At 39.8% G+C, this 23032-nt stretch overlaps 1 protein-coding gene across 1 annotated transcript in view; it reads right to left on the bottom strand.

Moving 5' to 3' along the window:
• Positions 1-23032, bottom strand: part of LOC111145755 (DENN domain containing 1A) — a 499803-nt gene that overhangs the window by 371664 nt on the left and 105107 nt on the right. The window contains exon 3 of the mRNA XM_022500941.1: positions 908-951. Coding sequence (XP_022356649.1) covers positions 908-951 — 44 coding nt within the window. The remainder of the gene's footprint in view (positions 1-907; positions 952-23032) is intronic.

Genomic DNA, 23032 nt, shown 5'->3' on the forward strand with positions numbered 1-23032 from the left:
CAAAGGTGTAACTACTACTGTATTGCATATTTCTACTCCATTCAAGGACATTTTTTTAACAGACAAAATTCAATGGACGGCTTTATAAAGTTGTTTTATTCAGTGTAATCAAGGATGCTTCTATCTTGAAAGAGTTTTTTAAAAAAGCATAGCAAATTGCCTATTTGAACTAAAAATGCAAGATGACCCACAAAAAGCTACAAAACGTCTCTAATATTTCTTAAGACAAACACTGGAATCCAGAATGCATAACCTGGATCTAATTTTCAAGAATACAGCAGCACCAGAGCTTCAGTACTATTTTTGTGATTAAAATAGTTCCTTCCATTCCATTCCATGCTTGGAAGATACAGGAAATTCGAGATGGCAGGGCCAACCGGCCAACCTCAACTTTCTCTACCATCATTAGAACCTCAACCAGAAGACCATTCCTCAATGTGTAGCTTCTCCTTGGAATACTACCAATACACATAATTTCATAATCTATTTCAAATTCCAGGAAATGTTATAAACTTCCCTCCTCTTCCTCCTCCCTTTTTAGTTACACTGGTTCTTGACTGCTTAAATGGCATTTAAAATAAAAAAAAAAAAAGGTCACAGGCAATCAAAAAAGGATTTCCTAATGAACTGCAGACTACAGCATACCTCAAAGTAAAAAGTAGAATTTGTGATAGATTTTCTTCCTTACTTTCTGTGCATTTTTTCCCTGAAGGTAACACCCCAAACCTAGCATAGTATTTTCAATCTGATCTCCATTTGTTTTTATTTTTTGTCTTGGGTTCCTAATTGCTATTTCTCTTCCCTCTAAAAATTCATTTATCTCTTTCAGTAAAAAGAACAGTAATAATATGTTGAACAACTCTGAAATAAATTTTGTCATGTAAAAAATTAATTACGCATTCCGAACCTGGTCACTGTAGTCCTCCGGGAATTGCCTCTGCACCTCAGGATCTGTAAATAATTGACAGATAATATTAATTGGCTTTGGATTAGTGAGCAAGCAGAGGATCACACATTAATATTTGATCAGAAGATGATAGCAGCCCTGGCAGGGGATCCAAGGGGGGCAGCTGGGGCTGCTATGTTGATGAGCACAAGGAAGGACTCGGCAAGGCACTCCCATTACCCTCCTCCAGAAATATAAAAAAGAAAAATTTTGAAGACCTGATGCTACTGTTAACTTTAGACTATTACCTAATGCAAAAATCTTGCCGGCTGCAAATTGCCCCCGATATATCTTTCCAGAGAAAATGAGTCCTAAACCTGGCTTGACTCTTTTTCTCTAATCAGAAGCCTCCTTTTCATGGTTACAGATGTGGGCTTGACAAACCACCTTAAACACCAGTTTCAGATTGTGTGTGTGTGTGTGTGTGTGTGTGTGTGTGTGTGTGCGTGTGTGCACGCGTCTGTGTGTGAGTGCACCTGCTGGCAGGGTGGTTGGGGAGTGAGAGAAGAATTCTTTCAAGGAACAAATACAAAACTCTTTGCTTTTAAAAATAAAATGTATCCTTACCAAAATACTTACGAACTCCTGAAAATACAGATAAAACCAGATGAAGTTCTCTTCAAAAACAGAACCAAACGATACACTTTTGGCTTGTCAGTACAAAATATCATGAGATATTATGTTCTACCTAACATAATTAGACTTGCACAGCAACTATAAAAATACATAGGTGAAAACACCTTTTATGACCATCTGTTTAAAATGGAATTACTAAAGGGGTCACTTGATTTTTCCATCATAATTGCAAGATAATCCAATACCATCGTCTCTGAGTCAATACAGAAGTGTACTAATTAAATGCTATTAGCACTCCATTTGCTATTGATTAGGAAAACATTCAATCTTTACTAATAAGAGAAAGACATTTGGTTCCTCAGAGACACATGAGGGGAATGGTAAGAATAATATGTATTTGAGAAATCACATATCAATGCAAAAGGTTTATGGAAAAACACAGTATTTGAGGGTCCCCTCACACACTGATCACAAAATATACCACTCAGTTTTCTTAGCCATCTTTTAAAATATCAATTTACTTCTCTGTGAGAGTGAATCCACATAAAAGTTAAAACCCTCCAAATCACAAAACAAAAATGCAGTTAATCTTGCTGCAGTGGAGAATCAAAAGGGGAAAAAACTAAGGACCTATTCAAATACTACATTTAAATCCTAGAAATACCAGTTTTCAAGTCATTAAAGTCAGTGGATGTTATTTTTCAAAACTCAAAGCTAATAACAAAAACAGGAGTATTCAAAAGGGCATACCAAAAATGCAAAGCTTCCAGAAACAGGTGGTGCAAAAGAGGGGAAACTATCTATAGAACCATTTCCACTCTTGAGGTATCTTCCGGTCGACTTAAAAACTGGGGATCAATTTCTTTCCTTACCCTCATCTGCAAACACTCAATGGGGCAAAGGACCTGTCTAGACTATGACCAGCAGAATGCTGGAGTGATCCCCTCTGTGCAGGGCTGCTAGTGGGCCAGAGGAAGAAGCTGTTGCTTCTCTCTGGCCGGAAGGGCTGAAATCATGCAAGGAGTTGGCCCACTTGAGACAGGAGGCCAGAGGGCGCTAATGGCGTGGCATGAAAAGCACCAGGTCTAGAGGGAAGAATGAGCAGGATGCAAAGGGACAACCAGACACACCTCTAAAACCGTGCTTGCTGCTGGGTTGGGGATAAGGGGGAGCCTAAATAAGAGGGTAGCAGTTATAATTCCTAAAACATAGGTAAACCACCCTGCTACAGAAAAAACTGATATTTTAGGATTTAAAATTTGGTCCCAAGACAGGAAAGAAAAAAAAAAATGTACTTGTAAGCCACTGAGGGACACAGTAAAATAGAAGTTGGGAAAGCCACAAATAAGGCTTATTCTTTTTCTTCCAACTGTCACGTGGTTAACACTTACTCTTCAACGAGAAAACCTCGTATAGAAATGACTCGATATAAATCTTTAATATCATGTCTTCTTGCAGTAGTTTGTGCTTCTTAGGAACCACAAATACTGATGGGATGGAAACCAAGATGGAATAAAACCAAAGACTAATTTTTTTTATCACCATTTTGTGAAGGGATGAATGTCAGAAACGAAAATGTATGATACATTCTTCAACTTAAAAAAGATTCTTGTTTATAGGGGCACCTGGGTGGCTCAGTGGGTTAAAGCCTCTGCCTTCGGCTCGGGTCATGATCCCAGGGTCCTGGGATCGAGCCCCGTATCGGGCTCTCTGCTCAGTGGGGAGCCTGCTTCCTCCTCTCTTTCTCTCTCTGCCTGCCTCTCCGCCTACTTGTGATCTCTCTCTCTCTGTCAAATAAATAAAAAATCCTAAAAAAAAAAAAATTTAAAAAAAAAAAAAAAGATTCTTGTTTATAGGTGGGAGAAGGAAAGTTTTTGTACCTTTAGTCAACTATGTTAATAAGAAACTATATTAATAACTAACTTATTATAAACATGTATTTTATTAATATATATAATATAGCAAAATTTTAAGAAGAGAAGGAAACATAGATTTTTTAAAATCTACTTATTTTAATATACTGAAGGTAAAGACAATGGAATGCCAAGATGGGAGGCACACAAACCACAGTATCCTAAACACTGCCTCAGTGGCAGGCACGACAATCATCATCAACCAAATTCCTTCAACTGTCCTAAGACAGCCCAGAGTGCGAGCCCCAGATTTTTACAGAATCGTGTTCCAAGATAATACATGGATTATTATTTACTATGATCCAATCATAAAGCTTGTGATTTCCTTTAAGGCCCTGAGGTTTACAAAAGCGAACTTCATGGGTTAACACTCTCTAAATCAAGATTTTAAAAAAGGTGGGGGGGGCGATGTTTTTTAAAAACCAAATTCCAATCTACAAAGTTCCACTCAATTAGCTCAAACATCCAATCTGATAGTTTATAAAGCTCTGAAAGCCATTTTGTAAAAACTAACAAAAAAACTGAAAAGAATTTGAGTTTTCTTAAAAATGTCTATTTCACACAGTGGGTTGAAATCCTCTCTTTTCACTTTGAGTCGATCGCAATGCCATAATGTCACCAAAATATCGACATTGGAAACATCTGAATTTAAAAGGTCCAAATACAATCTGCTTTTCTCAAGCAACACAACACCCGCCTTACTAACAGTTTCAGCACAGCACATGTACAGAACCTAGCACCCTGCAGTTAAGCAAACCGCCTTTAAATTTTCTGTCTGGCAGCAATCCACTTGCGTGTCTGTATGTTTTTACAAGTACTCTATGTATTTCATTGCATCAGCTGCATTTCTTTGAGTTTTAAATGGTCTGGGAACATTTTATAAAATGTTCTATATCTTTATATGGAAAATAACGTACACTGGAAAAGTGTGCATCGGTCTAATATTTATGTATCTATTTCTTTATCCACCATCCAATACTATAATTGCTAATGTTCCAAAACACCTTCTCACATTCATACCCTCACCGCCAAGTGCAGTTTCACCAAACAGCTAACTTTCAACACAAAAATCTGCAGATCAGAGAACTACCACGGAAAAAAGCAACAATTTGCTCAGGCAATTGGCAGTAAGAACAGAGTCATGGGCATATGTCAAGCTTTTTCTCTAAGAATTGTCCCTCTGACAGAAAATTAAGAACATTCGTTTTCCTTCTCTCTCAGCAACTTCCTCCAGATTTAAGTAGTAGATTCTTTTTTTTTTTTTAATTTTATTTATTTATTTGACAGAGATCACAAGTAGGCAGAAAGACAGGCAGAAAGAGAGGAAGGGAAGCAGGCTCCCTGCTGAGCAGAGAGCCCGATGCAGGGCTCGATCCCAGGACTCTGGGATCATGACCTGAGCCGAAGGCAGAGGCTTTAACCCACTGAGCCACCCAGGCGCCCCTTAAGTAGTAGATTCTTAAAATTAAAAATCAATTTCATCATCTCCTAGGAAAATACGAAAATAACGTATTTAAAATATCTTGCCACAAGATGTTTGGTATGGTAGAGTCATAGATCTCTCAACCATGTTAAGCCGAAAAGAGACACCTGGCTCTGGAATAAAGCTTCATATTGTGTCAACGTGATGGGCCACTACCTTCTTCTAGCACCACAGCCCCGCAAAAAGAAGGTCTCCACAAAGACATGTGTGCGCCACTCCTTTTCCATTGGAGGCCACAAGAAGCATTTCTATACTTAACACAGATATTTCACAGCACAGGACTCCTGATCTGATTCAGGCACAGAACATGACCCATGATTAAGAGGCTAGGTCCTTGGGGGGCTCGGCAGGGGGGGAAAGTCTCAGAACAACGATGTCTTGATTTTTTTTTTTTTAAGAAAGGTTAATTTTCTTCAACCTCAATTGTTCATGTTTTCTAGTCTCCTACTGTAACATACTTTAAGTCTTTAAGATATACCAGATTGCCACAGGATGTTTAATTAATAGAATTAGAGTTTGGGCAAGACTTGCTGGAACGGTGCTATAAATTATTTTACACAGGCTCCAAAACCTTGAGTTCTGCCTTAGGCTTAAAGTTCCTAGAAAACGTGGTAGACAGATCTTTTACAACAGAAATGCAAAATAATTCATAAAAGTACTGTGGTTATGTATGAGGGCTCATTTGTAGATCAGTAACTAGTATGTGTACGTACACACACACACACCTCTTACCAAATTATTTTCCTGTTTTTCTCTGTCATACCAATGACTCCATATGAAGGGTCAAGGCATGACACTTTAACTCATTATTGAAAAATACACCGCCTTCATTTTCTACGAAATGTGGGACAACTACACACGAACCAAATGTTACAATCTTCCATAACTGAAGCTCTTTTAGGAAATTTAAGAGAGACTGCAGGCAAATGTAGCCGCTAACATGGGAATCTACGCTGCTTTCACTTTTAATGTGGCAGGTATCAAGGCAGAAAAAATTACATTTAATGCCCACTAAAAATTTATTCAGTCATTATCCCTAGGATATCTCAGTCAGTAAGAAACAAAATATTGAACATATTTAAAGCTTATAATTATAAAAAAAAACCTCCCCTTTAAAAGACTTAAAAATTAGCCATAAACTGTATCACCTCATTGTTTAATTCCATGTAGTTTAAGAGACTATCTTCCTCTCCCCCACAACTGTAAATGTTAATCCAAGTTGTAATCAGATTTAATTTTCCAGATGAGAAGATGGGAATATTCTGCAAATGAGGGATAGTCCATTACACTGCTCTTTCCCTAATGCCATGTTCAAATTTTATACGCTGAAAATGTATACGCTCAGCGAGTAGTCTGAGAAGTTATACATTTTGAAGACAGCTCAGTCTTCCCCAAAACACACTCAGAAATAAGTTTTTTCTTCTCATCTTCAAGAAGAAAAGTTCTTTTTTTTTTTTTTTTGGTATAATGTAGAAATAAAAAGTTTCTTGACACTGTGATTACAAGATGGATTCCACTAAAAAAAAAGCTTAAAAAAGACGCTCCCTATTAAACTCACTGCTGCTCTAATGAATCAGCTTTACTTACTTTATATTATAAAATACTGAATCATTTGTTTAGCATTTTAACTCAATACAATTATTCTAGTAAACTATTCCACTTATGATAGTTAAAATTAAAAATACATTTCTGAAAGGAATGTTTCAAATGTTTTACATAGAAAAAAAATCAACATGATTTCCTTTTCCTTAACAATGAAACAAAATAGTTTATGTTGCCTTTGCTTTAAAAATGTTTTTAAATTAAAAGTTACTTGCTTCAAACAAAAATTGCTCACTTCACAATGCAGATTTTATACTGTAATTACAGAAGAGTATACTCCACTAATTTAAAAAAAAAATCATTTCCAAGTACTTTAAATGAACCTTCGGTTTCCACGTACAACTGGAATTTCTTTTCTTTTTTTTTAATATTTTATTTATTTATTTGACAGAAAACACAGCAAGAGAGGGAACACAAGCAGGGGGAGCGGGAGAGGGAGAAGCAGGCTTCCCACGGAGCAGGGAGCCTGACGAGGGGCTTGATCCCAGGACCCAAGCCAAAGGCAGACGCTTTAACAAGTAAACCACCCAGGTGCCCCACAACTGGAATTTCTTAAAAATTATTCCAGGTATTAACTTTTTGATCTAAAACATGAAGACCCTAAGACACAAAAACTTTAGTCATCACTAATTTTAAAACTGTTTCTATTCCAGCCTTTCCGTTCAACACTGGCATTTGAAACACACTCAAATATTACACTTCACAGCAGCTGGCCTGATAACACAGGACCAGTTCACCATCTACACCTATAATAAAAACCCAAACAGCATTATTTAGGGAAGGGGAACACAGCCCACCTCAGTATGGCAAGCAATGGAACCATTCACATGCCAGATTCCTCCTCAAACTAACAGATTCTGCCTTTCAGACATATCCTGCTCTGATGTGACTATCTATGCATAAACAGCAGACACTGACCTATTGTTTTCAGTTATTGGAGTTATGAATGTAGTACAGTTATCAATTAAGTGAATCAACAAGTCTTAAATGCATCAGCTGTTCTACAAATAAAGAGTCCACTGACATTATGCAGTAAAATCTTGGGAGTTTCGTCTCTTTCTAGAGAATGGTGATAGATTTTTGACCAGCCAATGCCACTACTTACCAATACTTAGAAATATTTTTCATAACTCATTCCATCTACAAAAGGTATATGAATCTGATTCTCAACCAAACTTATGCCACTTAACCCAAAAATCAAACATAAGTCAAATTCCAAAGGGAGCTTTAAAATGGAAAGAGAGAGTGTGCTGGAGAGAAGAAAAAGTCCAGAGACTATGTTCACTTATACTTTCCTTTTTGCCTGAATATCCTAGTTTTCAACCTTCATTATTATTATTTAAATATTTAGGTTTTTAAAAATTAGTTCAGGGTTTGGAACTATTCCTAAAATCTATCAAATTGATAAATATTGATGAAGGCCCTTTTTTCTTTAATGGCTATAATCTCAGGTTTCCGTTTAATTTCCCTGTGAGTTAGGATTCGTTTTAGCCCTTCTTTTTGAATGAGCATCATAAGTATCCAATTTTTATTCCAATGTGAATAATTACTTCAGACTTCATCTAAATGACAGCTGTGCCCTTTATGTACTACAAACGTGACATCACTGCATATGGTCTTCATAAATTGATATATCACAACTGTCAAATCTGGTGGAAAGAGATAACTTCATTATTTACTCAAATGCAACTACTGATTGCAGACCCACTATGTGTCAGGCACCAGGACAGGCTTTTTTTTTTTTTTTAAGATTTTATTTATTTGACAGACAGATCACAAGTAGGCAGAGAGGCAGGCAGAGAGAGAGGGGGAAGCAGGCTCCCTGCTGAGCAAGAGAACCCGATGTGGGGCTCGATCCCAGGACCCTGGGATCATGACCTGAGCTGAAGGCAGAGGCTTTAACCCACTGAGCCACCCAGGCGCCCCAGGACAGGCATTTTATACACAATTTCTAATTTAATCTTCATGACAACACTGTGATATTGGGACTATCGTTAAGTACATCATCGTTAAAGAAAGCAATAGGTTACCATTTGTCCAAAGTTAGAAAATTAGTGTTTACTCATGGCACAAATATACTGGTGTGACTGGCCCAGGTGATGAAAAAGCCAGTCCTTGCTGTCAAGGACTTTACAGTGTGACCCTAATGGAGAACCCACAGAATTAAATGACTGCAGAGTTTCACAAAGTGCTGTGCTAGGATGAGCAGAAGGGCATCAAACCTAATTCCGACCAGGGCAGAAAAAGCTTTGAGGGAGGAAGTGGCCAGATGCAGACTCTAGGACTAGACCGTGGTTCATCTCATGCTACCACAGCCACCTTCGAACAGACCAACAGACAGGAAGTCAGTATCTATTGAGGCCAGGGCCCATGTTCTACTTAGCTTTGTCTGCTACAGAAGGTCTTCTCGGTTACAAATGCTTAACAAATATTTTGGCGTAAGAGAATAAACTCATTAAATACCCTGTCTCTCAAAATGGAGAAAAGGCCAATTTCAAAACATCCAATTGAAAACAAGCCTCTGAATGCTATAGGCTTCCTTCCTAAAGACACAATGGCATATAAGTAAGCACACAATAAATATTAGTTGTTGTTTTATTATTAACCCCAGTGGAGAAATAAGCAAGCACCATAAATTAGATGGCTATAGATGTATAGGTATGCCTCAAATTGGAAATACATGTGTTCCTGAAATAAACTTTTATAAACCCAATTAAAATTTTCCCATTGCCTGCCATTACTTACCTAGAAATGTTATAACTTTATCAGAAACTGATTTTCTCTTCATCGTCAGCGGTTCGAAAATCCTTAAGCTACAGTTTATTTGCCTCCTGGCATCTGTTTGCTAATGATCTGTAAACATCAAATGCACTAGGGACTCTCCCAGATTTACAGAAACCCTGAGGTGAATCTCTGTATAAATTGAAGGACCTTTCTGCTAATTTCTTTGCTTTCTAAGTTTGCATTCTGGGTTTCAGAAACAGAGTTCCATTAAACATTTTTGCAGTAATAATTAGAATACTACCAGCTACCATTTACTGAATGCCTATGTATACCAGTAGTTACCATAGGTGGATTATTTTATTGTCTTAATCGTAACAAAACTCTGCCAGGTAAGGAGATGTACCCCTGTTTTAAAAATAAGAGTGAGGCTCACTAAGAACAAATTTAATTAAGCAACAGAGCTGGGATTCAGCCTGGATCCATCAGACTCCCAAGAATCCAACAGTGGCTTTCTTTTTTGGCTTTATTTATGTATGTCCTCCTGTTGATCTGTCTTCTAGCTATTATTGTGACTCAACAATAAGAATACATCTGGACAAATAACCAAAACATGTTGTCATGAAATAGGCCTTAGCAGACTATGAATGAGAGCTTTCCAATTTCTCTATTTAAACTTCTTTGCCAAGTTCAGGATATAAATAAAATGACTCCAGAGTAACTAGCACTCAATTCAACGAGCAAACATGATAATGAAAAGATGAATTCTTATTAACAACTTAGAATAATTCTTAAGACTAGAGGATATCCTTGGATAATCTATGAAAAAGAAATTTTTTTGCTACACGGAATGGATGAGAATGTAGAGAAATGTTTTCCTCCTTAGAAAAGTATTTCCCAAGCACCTCTAAGCCATACTGAGAACTCCAATGCCAAGGCCAAACTACCACATACAGTATACACAAAGCTGACACGCCAGCAAGGGAAACATACTATGCCTGTCAACCAGAAGACTTTCTTTTCAACAAAATTCTGCCTCTCTTTCCCTGGAAACAAGCCATTGCTGCCTAGTCCATATCTGTACCATATATCCTATATGATACCTATATACCCTATACCACCGGGGTGGGGGGGGCGGCTTGGGGGAGCAGGGAGTAAAACATACATAAAATTTGCCATTTTAACATTTTTAAATCTACAACTCAGTGGCACTAAGTCCATTCACGTTATTATACAACCCTCACTATTATCTATCTCTAAAACTTCTCCAACTAAAACTGAACCCATTAAATAACTTCCAATTTTCCCTTCCCCAAAGCCCTTGGCAACCACCATTCTACTTTCTGTCTCTATGAATTGAACTACCCTAGGTACCTCATATGAATGGAATCATGCAATACCTGTCCTGCATGCCTGGCTTACTTCACTCAGCACAATGTCTTCAAAGCTCATCCATGTTGTAGCCTGTGTCAGAACTTCCCTCCTTTTTAAGGCTGGATAATACTCCATTGTAAGAATACCACATTTTATTTATCCATTCATCTATGGACACTTGAGTTTCTTTCATCTTTGGCTATCATAAATAATGCTGCTATGAGGGGCACCCGGGTGGCTCAGTTGAGTAAGTGTCTGCCTTTGGCTCAGGTCATGATCCCAGGGTCCTGGGATCGAGCCCCATGTTGGGATCCCTGTTCAGTGGGGACCTGCTTTTCCCTCTCCCTTTGCTCTCCTGCTCCTGCTCTCTTGTTTGCTATCTCAAATAAACAAAATATTTTTAAAAAATAATGCTGCTGCCATGAACATGAGTGTACAAATATTTGTGCAAGTCCCTATTTTCACTTCTTCACGACATATGTCCAGAATGGGAATTGCTGAATCATATGGCAATTCTATGTTTAATTTTTTTGAGGACCTATACTACTTTTAACATGTTTCAAGACCTTTATGTTATAAAGCTAGAACCACCTAGAAACCTTAGCCCGGCCATTAAGACCAAAACACCTAGGCTGCCTGGGTGGCACAGTCAGTTAACCCTCCGATTCTTGGTTTGGGTTCAGGTTGTGATCTTGGGGTCCTGGGATCAAACTCTGCATCGGGCTCCACGCTCAATGCAGAAGTCTGATAAAGTTTCTCTTTGCCCCTCTTCACCATGCACACACGCATGCTCTCTCTTCTCAAATAAATCTTAAAATAAATAAATAAAGACCAAACTATCCAATTTCATTTGTTTCTTAAAAATGAATTTCCAATGGGAGAAGATATTTGCAAATGACACTACAGATAAAGGGCTGATATCCAAGATCTATAAAGAACTTCTCAAACTCAACACCCAAAAAACAAGTAATCAAGTAAAAAAAATGGGCAGAAGACATGAACAGACACTTCTCAAAAGAAGACATACAAATGGTTAACAGACACATGAAAAAAATGCTCATCATCATTAGCCATCAGGGAAATGCAAATCAAAACCATAATGAGATACCACCTTACAACAGTTGGAACGGCAAAAACTGGCAAGGCAAGAAACAACAAATGTTGGGAGAGGTTGTGGAGGAAGGGGAACCCTCTTACATGGTTGGTGGGAATGCAAGTTGGTATAGCCGCTCTGGAAAACAGTGTGGAGGTTCCTCAAAAAATTAAAAATAGAACTACCTTATAACCCAGCAATTGCACTACTGGGTATTCACCCCAAAGATACAGATGTAGTGAAAAGAAGAGCCATATGCACCGCAATGTTCATAGCAGCAATGTCCACAATAGCCAAACTGTGGAAGGAGCAGAGATGTCCCTCAAAAGATGAATGGATAGAGAAGATGTGGTCCATATACACAATGGAATAGTACTCAGCCATCAGAAAGGATGAATACCCAACTTTTGCATCAACATGGATGGGACTGGAGGAGATTAAGCTAAGTGAAATAAGTCAAACAGAGAAAGTCAATTGTCATATGGTTTCACTTGTTTGTGGAACATAAGGAATAGCAAAGAGGACATTAGGAGAAGGAAGGGGAAAATGAAGTGGGGGGCGGAATCGGAGGGGAAGATGAACCATGAGAGACTATGGACTCTGAGAAACAAGGGTTTTAGAGGGGAGGGGAGTAGGGGGAAGGGTTAGCCCAGCAATGGGTATTAAGAGGGGCACGTAGTGCATGGAGCTCTGGGTGTTCTACACAAACAACAAATCATGGAACACTACATCAAGAACTAATGATGTACTGTATGGTGACTAACGTAACATAATAATCATTAAAAAAATGAATTCCCAAATCTAGCCAGGCTGATCAATCCACTTACCCACAAAACTTGACATGTTTTGCTCATCTTTCTCCTCTTTCCTCATCCAAATCAGACCCTTCCAAAACATGCTCTTAGGCATCACAATTTATAAACGTGGCCAATTGTATATTCCTCTATGAATTAACATTCAATTACACTAGCAGTTTAAAAAATTAAAAAGACAAAGAACCATGTCATCCATCACAAGTACAGTGAATTTTAAGCATAGCTGGCAAAGGAACAACAAAACTGGCACACTCGCTGAAACTCCTTCACTTGCCTTCTGGCACTCCTGGTCAGTGATCAGCACAATTCTCAATCTCTTGCACTAAGAGATTGAGATTCTCATTCTTACATTCTTCCTCTGACCTAATGCTGGCTTCCTCTGTAGGCCTCTCAAGTGGTCAGTGTTTCCTCTCCACCCCTCCCACTGGTCTGGAGGCAGGGTAAGCAGCCTCTGCTCCTTGTTTCCACTTCCAGACCTTTCTCCCTCATTTTCCAACATCCCAGATTTTAACCTGAGCTCACCAGCCTACACTCCCCACTCCTACTCTGCTGTGCTGTCATCTACTAATCCTAGGGTTATTCCTCATTCCTGAGTCACATGGATCCTGGTGTACTGCCCCTCACTCTACCAGCACTCCTACCACAATCTTAGTGATTTCAAGTTTACACATAGCCAATCCTTCAAAATCCCGGAATTCTTGGTTCCTTGGCCTTCTCCCTGCCAAGGTTTTCTACCCAATCTCAAGCTACTCATTCTCGTGGTCACATCCAAACTCTATACAGTTACCAATAACTGAAACTCCCTCAATAATCAGTTTTAGACACCCCAGCCTCCAACCATGACTTACCTCTTGCCCTTCTAGTTCAGTCCCTACAATATTCTGTCTTCATTCTTCAATCCCACAGGGACACTATTACCAACCTTTTCAGTGTCCTTGATCCACCTCAGGTCCACCCTATCCTCCTCGCCCAGCTTTAATTCTATTTATAACCATTCTTTTCCATACATCTTCAACATCTTTGTGCTTCTCTTACTTTATCAACCTCACTTGGCAAAAGTCCAACCATCCTTGTTAAATCCAGAGATCCACCTACACCCCTGTGCAAGGTGGAGAAAATCACCCTACTGTGCTTAAAATACTAAAATACTAGCTTTAAATTTGGATTACTTACTGTAAGTGAGCTTGACTAATTATAACACATTTTCCTTGATTCGTTCACTCTCTTGTTCTTGTTCTCTATGACTATGTCATACTCTCCTCTCTCCCTTCAAACTTTCTCCAACCTCAATTACCACTAATTGACTCATTTGCCCCTTCACTGAGAAAACCAATCAAAAGAGTCCTCCCACAAGCCTCCACTACCACATCTACCCACTTACTATCACTGACCCACAGATGCTGCCTTCATCCTACCACCATAAAGAACTACCCGTGCCCCCTTGCAAAGGCTCTTCCTCCACTTGTGAACTAGGATCCCATCCCCTCTCACCAACAAAGACATTGCTCTACCAATTCTCCCGTGTTATTAATTTTACCTCTCTACTGGAGTTTTCCCATCAGCATGCAAACATACTGTTATTTCTGCAAATCTTCTTTAAAAGGTCAAGCCCCCCACAGCTACCACCCCATTTCTTTCGCTGCTTCAAAGCTAGATACCTCAAAAGGATGTCTGTTCCCACCTTACCAGTTCCTCTCTTCACCCTCTTGAACCCGTGCCAATCAAGCTTCTCCCCCACCACTGCTGTGAAACTGCTCACGCACTAATGACCACACTAACTCACTTCTTACTCCTAACATCAATTATCTATCCTCAGTCCTCATCTTACTTGACCTATAAGCACCATTTGACATCCTTGATGGGTTCCACTTTCTCTGTTTATGTGGCTTCCACAGTGTCCCACTCCCCTGACTCACTGCTTCCCCTTAAGCTCCTTGCAGACCTCGTACAATTCAAGGGTCCCAGACCTGTTCTTGGACTTCACTTTTCTTTCTTGACGTCTTCTTTTGCTGGCCTTTTTCAGTCTCATCACTTCAAATACAAATATGCACTGTCAACTTTACATTTATTTCTTCCAACTCCAGACTCCTATAACTAATTTTCTGCTCAACATCTCTACTTGGATGCCTAGCAGACATCTCAAATTGAACATGTCCAAAACTGATCTCCTGATCCTTCTCCCACATTTCAGAGCCAATCTGTCAGCCAATCTTGTCAACTAAATCTTCAAAATAAATTCAAGTTCTGACCATTTCTCTCCTTCTCCACACTACCACTCTGGTCTAAGTCACCATCATTTCCACTACAACAGTCACCTAACAGGTGTCTCTGCTCCTGCCTCTGATTCCCTATAGACTGTTCTCAAAACAGCAGCCAGAGTAATCCTGTTACTTACTTAAGTCAGGTCCTACTTTACCAGCAACTCTCTGACCTCATTTCCTATTACTCTGCCTCCCTGACTCCCTGTTCTAGCCACCTGGGTCTACTTGCTGTTCCTCAAACCTGCAAGCCATGCTTCCACTTCACGGCCCTTTCCCTTGCTGTTCATTCTGTGGGATAAATACCAAGGAATGACGCATGTGCTGTCTTCATTCACAAGTTACTTTCCTAGTGCTGCTTTCCTCAGTCACCTTATTTAAAATTATAATTTCCCTGTCCCCACCATTCTTTATTCTCTTTTCCTGTGTTTTCTCCTTAGCACATTTTATCATCCAACATACTATATACTCTCTTATTATCTGTTTTCCCCTACTAGTATAGATGGCTTAATGATGGCAGGGATTTTTGCCTATTTTGTTCACTACTATATCCCCACAACCCGGAACTGGGCCTAGCACATAAGTACCGAATGAGTCTAAAAGAATGAAGGAAGAAAGGGAGCATATATTCGACCACTCCTTCCAGCAAATAATTTGGTAATACATTTCCAAAGAACTAAGCACATCCACAATCCACATCCTAGTAATTCCACTTCTCAGAATCTATCCCAAGGAAATAATTGGAAATATAATTATTTTTATGTTTGTTTCAAACTTCATTTCAAAAATTGGTAGCATTAATAAGCTCAAGTGACCCAACACCCATGCGACCATTAAAATTAGGTTATGTTTGTAATAACATGGGGAAATACTAACATCATTGCATTAGGAAGAATTAACTCAAAATGTAAAGATTTATCACACTATAACAGCAATTACTTTTAAGTTTTTCAAAAAACACTAAATAGAAACCCACTGAAACTTCTAGCTATGAGTGCCTCAGTTGTGAAATTATAGGGATTTTCCTTATTTCCTGAATCTTCCACATTTTTAAACAAGGCTCATAATTTAAACACACACACACAAACACATACACACCAAAAAAACCTTTGTAAATAAAGAAATATGTTCCTGAGAAATTTGACTTAAATGGCGTACAACAGCATATAATGTCCCCATCTGCTTCTCCAGGAACCTACCCCTGACTACTTTAGTCCACATTGACTGATTTCCTCTGAGCTTCTGTAGTATTTACTGTTTTGGTAGCATCAAATTATTAACACCTGCTTGCACATCTAATCATTTACTATCTTAGACTGTTACTTCTATAAGTACTTGTCTTCTTAATAAATAAAATAAGCAGTTCCCAAGGCCAGGACCCATATCTTCCTACCATCTGCACTCCTCCCAAGAATCAAGGCGCCCCAGCATTCAAGCACAGTGCTGAGCACAGAGCAGAATGCCTTCCATAAAAGCTTTCTGAATTGAACTCTACTCTGAAATGCCTTTGAACATTTCCCTAGATTAATTTAAGGGTGCTTCTGGTCAAGTCTCCTCCAAAAGACTTCACAAAATGCCTATGCTGGGTGTCACATACTATGAGAGCCATATACCCTGTGATGTCACTTAAGCTTGACAATTCTACAAGGTAAGTACCATTACCCCACTGGCTCATCATCACACAGATGGGTAAATGTAAAAGCCAAGATTTGAACTCAGAAAGTTCAATAACAAAATTCCAATAACTTCATCTCAGGTATGATTTTGGTTCCGCCAATCAGATCCACTTGGTGAGACCTGAAATCAGAGCACCGCCAAGAAGAGAGCCGGGAGGTAACACAAAGAACCCATTTTTCTGATTCAGAACTTGTAGGAATGGCATGATGGCTCTAGAGGCAACAAATTTGATGGAGACTTCCTAAGCCCAAGTGGTCAAAGGTGGGAACACCCTGGGACTGACATTTGGGATAGCAGCTTCCAGAATCCCTCAGCTTCCTGACATGGCAGCTGTGGCCAATCTTTTGGTGTGCTACTTCTGCAGAGTGATTCTGAAAGTCATTCCTGGAGATTTAGCCTGAAGCATATTCCTCCACTCTTTCCAATGATTCTCTAAGACGGAATTCTCTGTACTCACTCCTTTTCTGATGGAGTGGTCTCTCTCTTCTTAAACTAGACCTTGACTGATACACATCTTGTATCACACTGGACAATGTTCCATCTACTTGCTGACCTTCCCTACCTTAGTCCAAGCCTTCTCGGTAGTTAAACCACTTTTATTTAGCATTGTGTCTCCTACACCTGAACAATATCTGACTTTTTACATGCAATCATTTTCAGTAGGCTTTCAGACAATCACAGTAACATTAGAACATAAGATTTAGCATGAATATTAAAGTGTCAGATTGGGAATCAGCAGGCCTAGATTCTGCCACTATGTGATCATAAAAAGTCTTTGAATATAAATTCTCTCAAATATAACCTGAAAGTGTTGACTAAAAGAATTCTTTGGACTCTAAAATTCTGTCATTCTATGATCTAAAAATCCTCAGACAACTCACTGCTTTGGTAAAATGTCCATAGCTACAAATATCCTTTAAAGGAAAATAGCCCTAAGGAAAGCACTTCTTTCTGGTTTTCCCTGTGGCCAATCATCTACAGAGTTAAGACTCTCATAAAAGAAAACAAAACAAAGCCCTTTCAATGAAGTAAAATTCTAAATGTAAGCAGCAGTGGCCAATACTTAAATACCATTCTATATATGCCTTTTTTAAATTAAGGGTTTAGGAAGTCTGAACATTGAAATATATATTTTCCATTAAGAAGCAATTAACTCAGTAACTGAGTAATTGTTCTAAACTAGACTGATACACTTGACATAACAATGAGAATTTTAAAGCCTCCTTTCATCCTCTCCATTTGGCTTGATGACTTTACTCCCATGGTTTCGCTTCATTGTCTGGAGGGGTTTCCTCCCTTCTTCCATTACCATAAAACTTGTATTCTATGAAGCCCCACCCTCCATTTGGTTGAAATGGTTGAAACTGGTTGAAATTGAACCAATAAAACCTTATATATAGGAGATAACAGAACGATTCTTAGCTTGGAATAATGCTACAAGAGCTCTCCTCAATTTGCATTTCTTCAATAGTCTTAAAAACACAACCCTCCCCTGGGTGAAAATCAGCAAGGTTTCCTCAGCCTCTGGACTCCGCATTCATGCCAACAGACAAGTGAGGGCAGGCTCCCTGGAGCCAGGTTAAGGGGCCAGGCCTTGAGAAACAGGACACACAGGAAATATGGGCTGTTGGGGGCATAGAAGGGAACAGTCAAGAAGGCAGTAGAAGGCTGGTACACAAGACAGACAGAAAAACAACCCAAACCCTACAGTGCCTCTGAAGCTAACCACTGTCGAAATTCCAGTAATTTCAAGCTCCTCAAGACAGAATAAACTAGGATTCTCAGAGAATTTGTCTGTGCTCAGGGAGCACTGAGATAAAGGTTTAGCAAAGATTGTCTTCTTAGGGTTTCTCTCAGACTTGCTCGCACCGTCCCTCACACAGATATCTTTGAACAAACAAGCAACTCATCCCTGAGAACAGGAATGGGACTTTGTCAGGGTTGGGTCTTCCCAGCTGCAACTGGGGGTGGGGATGGACAACTGGATTCCCAGGAGGCCACAAGCTCAGACTACGGAGGGCTCTCTCAGGGCACTGATCAGGCCCTTCTCACTCCGCATCCTCTCCAGGACAAACCTGCTCTGGAACCCGCTGCGTGGGGCCATGGCCCTACCCTAGGACTATGTAATCCAAGCAGCACTGCTACCTCCAGTATCTCACCTGATGGTAAAAAACCCATATGCTGCCAAAGTAGCTTAACTCACACAGCAAGTTTAGTTATACACCTTCTGGAAGCCTCTGGCACCTGCAGGATTATACGAACAGTAAACCATAAGGTGATCTCTGTGCCTGAGAGGAGAAGGCTGAAGACTCTTAAGGCTAATGAAGCTGTTTAGAAACCGTCCGGGCAAGATCATTCCAGACTATGACCCAAGAAGGTGGTGTGGACTGGGTTTCAATATGGACTCTTCTAGGAATTAGCTGTGTGACCTAGTGAAGGTTATTTAAACTTCCTCTGCTTAGTTTCCTCATCTGTAAAGTGGGCATTAAGAGAGCATCTATTTTATAGGGTATTAAATGAAATAATGCACTTAAAGAAGCCAAATTAGTGCCTGGCATGTGGTACGCGATCAGCCTATTTTAGACATTATTTTTAATTTTATTTTTCATAAGAGTGTGACAAGTGAAGAGAGTGAGGACTGAAGTCATTCCCATTTTCTTTTTTAAAGATTTTATTTATTTGAGAGAGAGTGAGAGAGTGAGTGAGGGAATACAAGAGGAGGAGCTGCAGTGGGAGAGGGAGAAGCAGGCTTCCCCACTGAGCAGGGAACCCAACGCGGGGTTCCATCCCAGGATCCTGGGATCATGACCTGAACCAAAGGCAGCCACCTAACCAACTGAGCCACCCAGGAGCCCTAGCACTGAAGTCATTCCTAAATTAGAATCTCAATTCCACTACTCATCAGCCGTGTGAACCTGGACAAATCAGTTTTTCTGAGCCCCACTGCCCTGATCTGTAAATGGGGCATAATAATGTCTGCCTCACAGAATTTTCAGGGTTAATAATGGAAGTGAAGCACTTTGAAAGGTAGCTGGCACCTAGCAAATGCTTAATACTCTGTTTCCTGCTGAAGCCACCGTGAAGGAGGAGGCATATGAAGACTGCAACCGCTTCCGCGGTAACCAGCGCTTCAGTTCCTCTCCCTGAGCCTCTGCTTATGTATAATTGGAGTCCTCACCACAGCTCTATGTCTGAGCTGGACTTAAAAATCCTGGCCTTTCCTTGCCAGCCCTGCTGTCCTGTTATCCCGGTTCAGACAGAGAGGAGCCCTAACTCATGCCAGGCTCCTTGCCAGTCCTTGCCCTCCGTTGCTCTCCTCTGGCCCTCTCCAGGAAGGTTCAGTCTTGAGAAGCAGTAATAGGACGTTGTCATACTCTTCTGACATTTCCCTTCCAAAGCGGGGGGGGGGGGGGGGTCCAGTGAGTCATTCACAGAATTTACATGTGCACTACTAGTAGCATGTTAGGCATGAAGAGGGCATCAAGACACATGCTCTGTGGTCTCTCCTTCATAAGAGGCACACAAATGCTCTCCTGAAGTTGCTCAGGTACAACAGAAATTAGGATAGTTTTGAAAGGAAGGGTGAACCGGTAAATTAAGGACTCCTATACCTCATCAAATGAGGTAAGAAAGGCAGGAGCCTCTGCCAAGGAATTGTATCTGTTCCTCCATCCCTTACCAACATAGTCCAGGCATTATCTAGGTAGAACATTTTGATTCAAGCTTGAATTCTCTCATCTTTCTTGCATGAAGCCTAGATCAGATCCCATTAAGAGATCAACCCGGCCTCTCCTTTCCCTCACAGCCTGCAAAACTGAAAGCATTTTCAAAGGAGATGGGACACCAGACCCTTTACCCTTACCACCCTGAAAGGTGCCAGAAAAGGGTTGCAAAGTGCTGAAGTGTTATGGTTCCCTAACTTCCGTTGTTTTCTTCCCCTCATCAGTTTGGCAAAGGTTAAAAGTATGGGAAACATATGGAGACTGAAGCATCTGGGGAAACAAGCAACTCTCATACACTTGGTAACTGAGAATGTGGTTGGATGGAAAGCAATTGAGTGTACTTTTTAGCAACACAAACAAAATCCATTTTAATGTCCATGCCTTGGGGCACCTGGGTGGCTCAGTGGGTTAAAGCTTCTGCCTTCAGCTTGGGTCATGATCCTAAGGTCCTGGGATCGAGTCCCACATCGGGCTCTGTGTTCAGCAGGGAGCCTGCTCTCTGCCTGCCTCTCTGCCTACTTGTGATCTGTCTGTCAAATAAATAAATAAATAAATAAATAAATCTTTTTAAATAAATAAATAAACGAATGAATAAATGTCCATGCCTTTTAAGTCACTAATTTTATTTCTCGGAAAGCATTTATGGAACTCATCGAAGCACTGTTTCTACAAAAAAGTTCATGAGAGTTTTATTCAAAGTACTGAAAATATGAAACCACCTAAATATCAGTCAGTAGGGCAATGGGTAAATAAAGTGTGGTAACCCATGCCACAGAGCTACGCAGGGGGATGTGGAGCAACTGGAACTCTCAAGGACCGCTACAGGGGAAGAAACTGGCACAAGTACTTTAGAAATTTGACAGTATTTAGTGAAACTCAGCGTACACCCAACTCATGACCCAGTAATTCTACTTAGATATATAACCAAGAGAAACAGGTGGGTACGTTTACCAAAAGACATGTACAAAAATATTCATTGCAGCTTTGTAGCTAAGAGTAAAACAAAAGTGTCGATCAATGGAAGGATGAACAAACTGCGGTATATCTACCATGGAAAACTGTACAGCAATTAGAAAGGATGAACTAGGGGCATCTAGGTGGCTCAGTCGATTAAGTGTCCAACTGGTGATACTGGCTCAGGTCATGATCTCAGAGTCATGAGATCGAGCCCTGTGTGAGGCTCCATGCTCAGCTGGGTGTCTGCTTGAGAGTCTCTCCCAGTCCCCCTCCCCCTATTCACACACTCGCTCTCTAAAATAAATCAATCTTTGGGGCGCCTGGGTGGCTCAGTGGGTTAAGCCTCTGCCTTTGGCTTGGGTCATGGTCTCAGGGTCCTGGAATCGAGCCCCGTATCGGACTCTCTGCTCAGCAGAGAACCTGCTTCCCCCTCTCTCTCTCTGCCTGCCTCTCTGCCTACTTGGTTTTTTTTTTTTTTAAGATTTTTTTTTATTTATTTGACAGACAAAGATCACAAGTAGACAGAGAGGCAGGCAGAGAGAGAGGAAGAAACAGGCTCCCTGCTGAGCACAGAGCCCGATGTGGGACTCGATCCCAGGACCTTGAGATCATGACCCGAGCCGAAGGCAGAGGCTTAACCCACTGAGCCACCCAGGCGCCCACTCTCTGCCTATTTGTGATCTCTGTCAGGTAAGTAAATAAAATCTTTAAAAATAAAATAAAATAAATTTGAAAAAAATAAATCTTTAAGAATGAACTACATGCAACAACCTGGATGAATCTCACACATATTTTTAAACCAAAGGAACTATATGATCCCACTTCTATGAAGTTCAAAAACAAGACTAACACATAATGATAATAAAACAGTAGGTACCTTTAGAGGCAAGAGAAGGGAGGAGGCTATGAGGAAACACAACAGAGCCTTCTGGAGTGCCACATAGGATGTTTTACTCCAGCTTTATTTAAGGTATAATTTAAGGTGTACAACTTGATGTTTTGATATATATATAGGTTAAATAGTCAGGACAACCCAGCTACATAATACAGCCATCACCTCACACAGTTACTTACCTTTTTCATGTGTGGCAGGAACACTTATTTAAGATGTACTCCCTTAGCACATTTCAAGTATACAATTCAGCATTGTTAACTATAATCACATTACTGTAATATACATGATCTTGATCTGGGTAAGGGCTACACAACTATATACATTCATGAAGCTACACACTTTGTGGATTTACCAATCCTTCTAAATCTCAATACATTTTTAAAAGTAATAACGTGATTTGGAACTATAAATGACACGAAAAGGTGTCCTAAATTATTAAATAATAATTTTTAACAGGACCCCTGAAACACTTTTATATTGACTGCCATACAGATATAAAAAAATATTAACTTTTTATAGCTTCATTTGGTAAATTTTATATATATTCACCCATCTCAATTGTATACTCCAACGATTATTAGTAAATTTGCCAACTTGTGCAACCATCACCATAAATCAGTTTTAGAACACGTTCATCATCCCAATGAAATTCCTCGTGCCCTTTACTGTTAAGCTATTTTCCTACCCCAGTGCCAAGCAACCATTAATCTACTCTATCCCTCTAAATGTGCTTCTCCTGGACATTCAATAAATGTGATCATACAATATATGGTGTCTTGTGCCTTGCTTCTTTCACTTGGCATAACATTTTTGAAGTACGCCCATAGCATATACCAGTAGTTTCTTTTTATAGCTGAATAGTTTTCCATTAAATGAATATACCACATTTTGTCTATTAATTCACCAACTGATGGGGAGAAATAAACTTCTGCAACATTTCTATTTACAAATACAGCTTAAAGCACCACCTTCCTCCCTCATCTCATCCTTCTCCTCCTTC

The sequence above is a fragment of the Enhydra lutris genome, unplaced genomic scaffold (assembly GCF_002288905.1).
Source record: "Enhydra lutris kenyoni isolate GAN:26980312 unplaced genomic scaffold, ASM228890v2 scaffoldscaffold13, whole genome shotgun sequence".
NCBI lineage: Eukaryota > Metazoa > Chordata > Mammalia > Carnivora > Mustelidae > Enhydra > Enhydra lutris.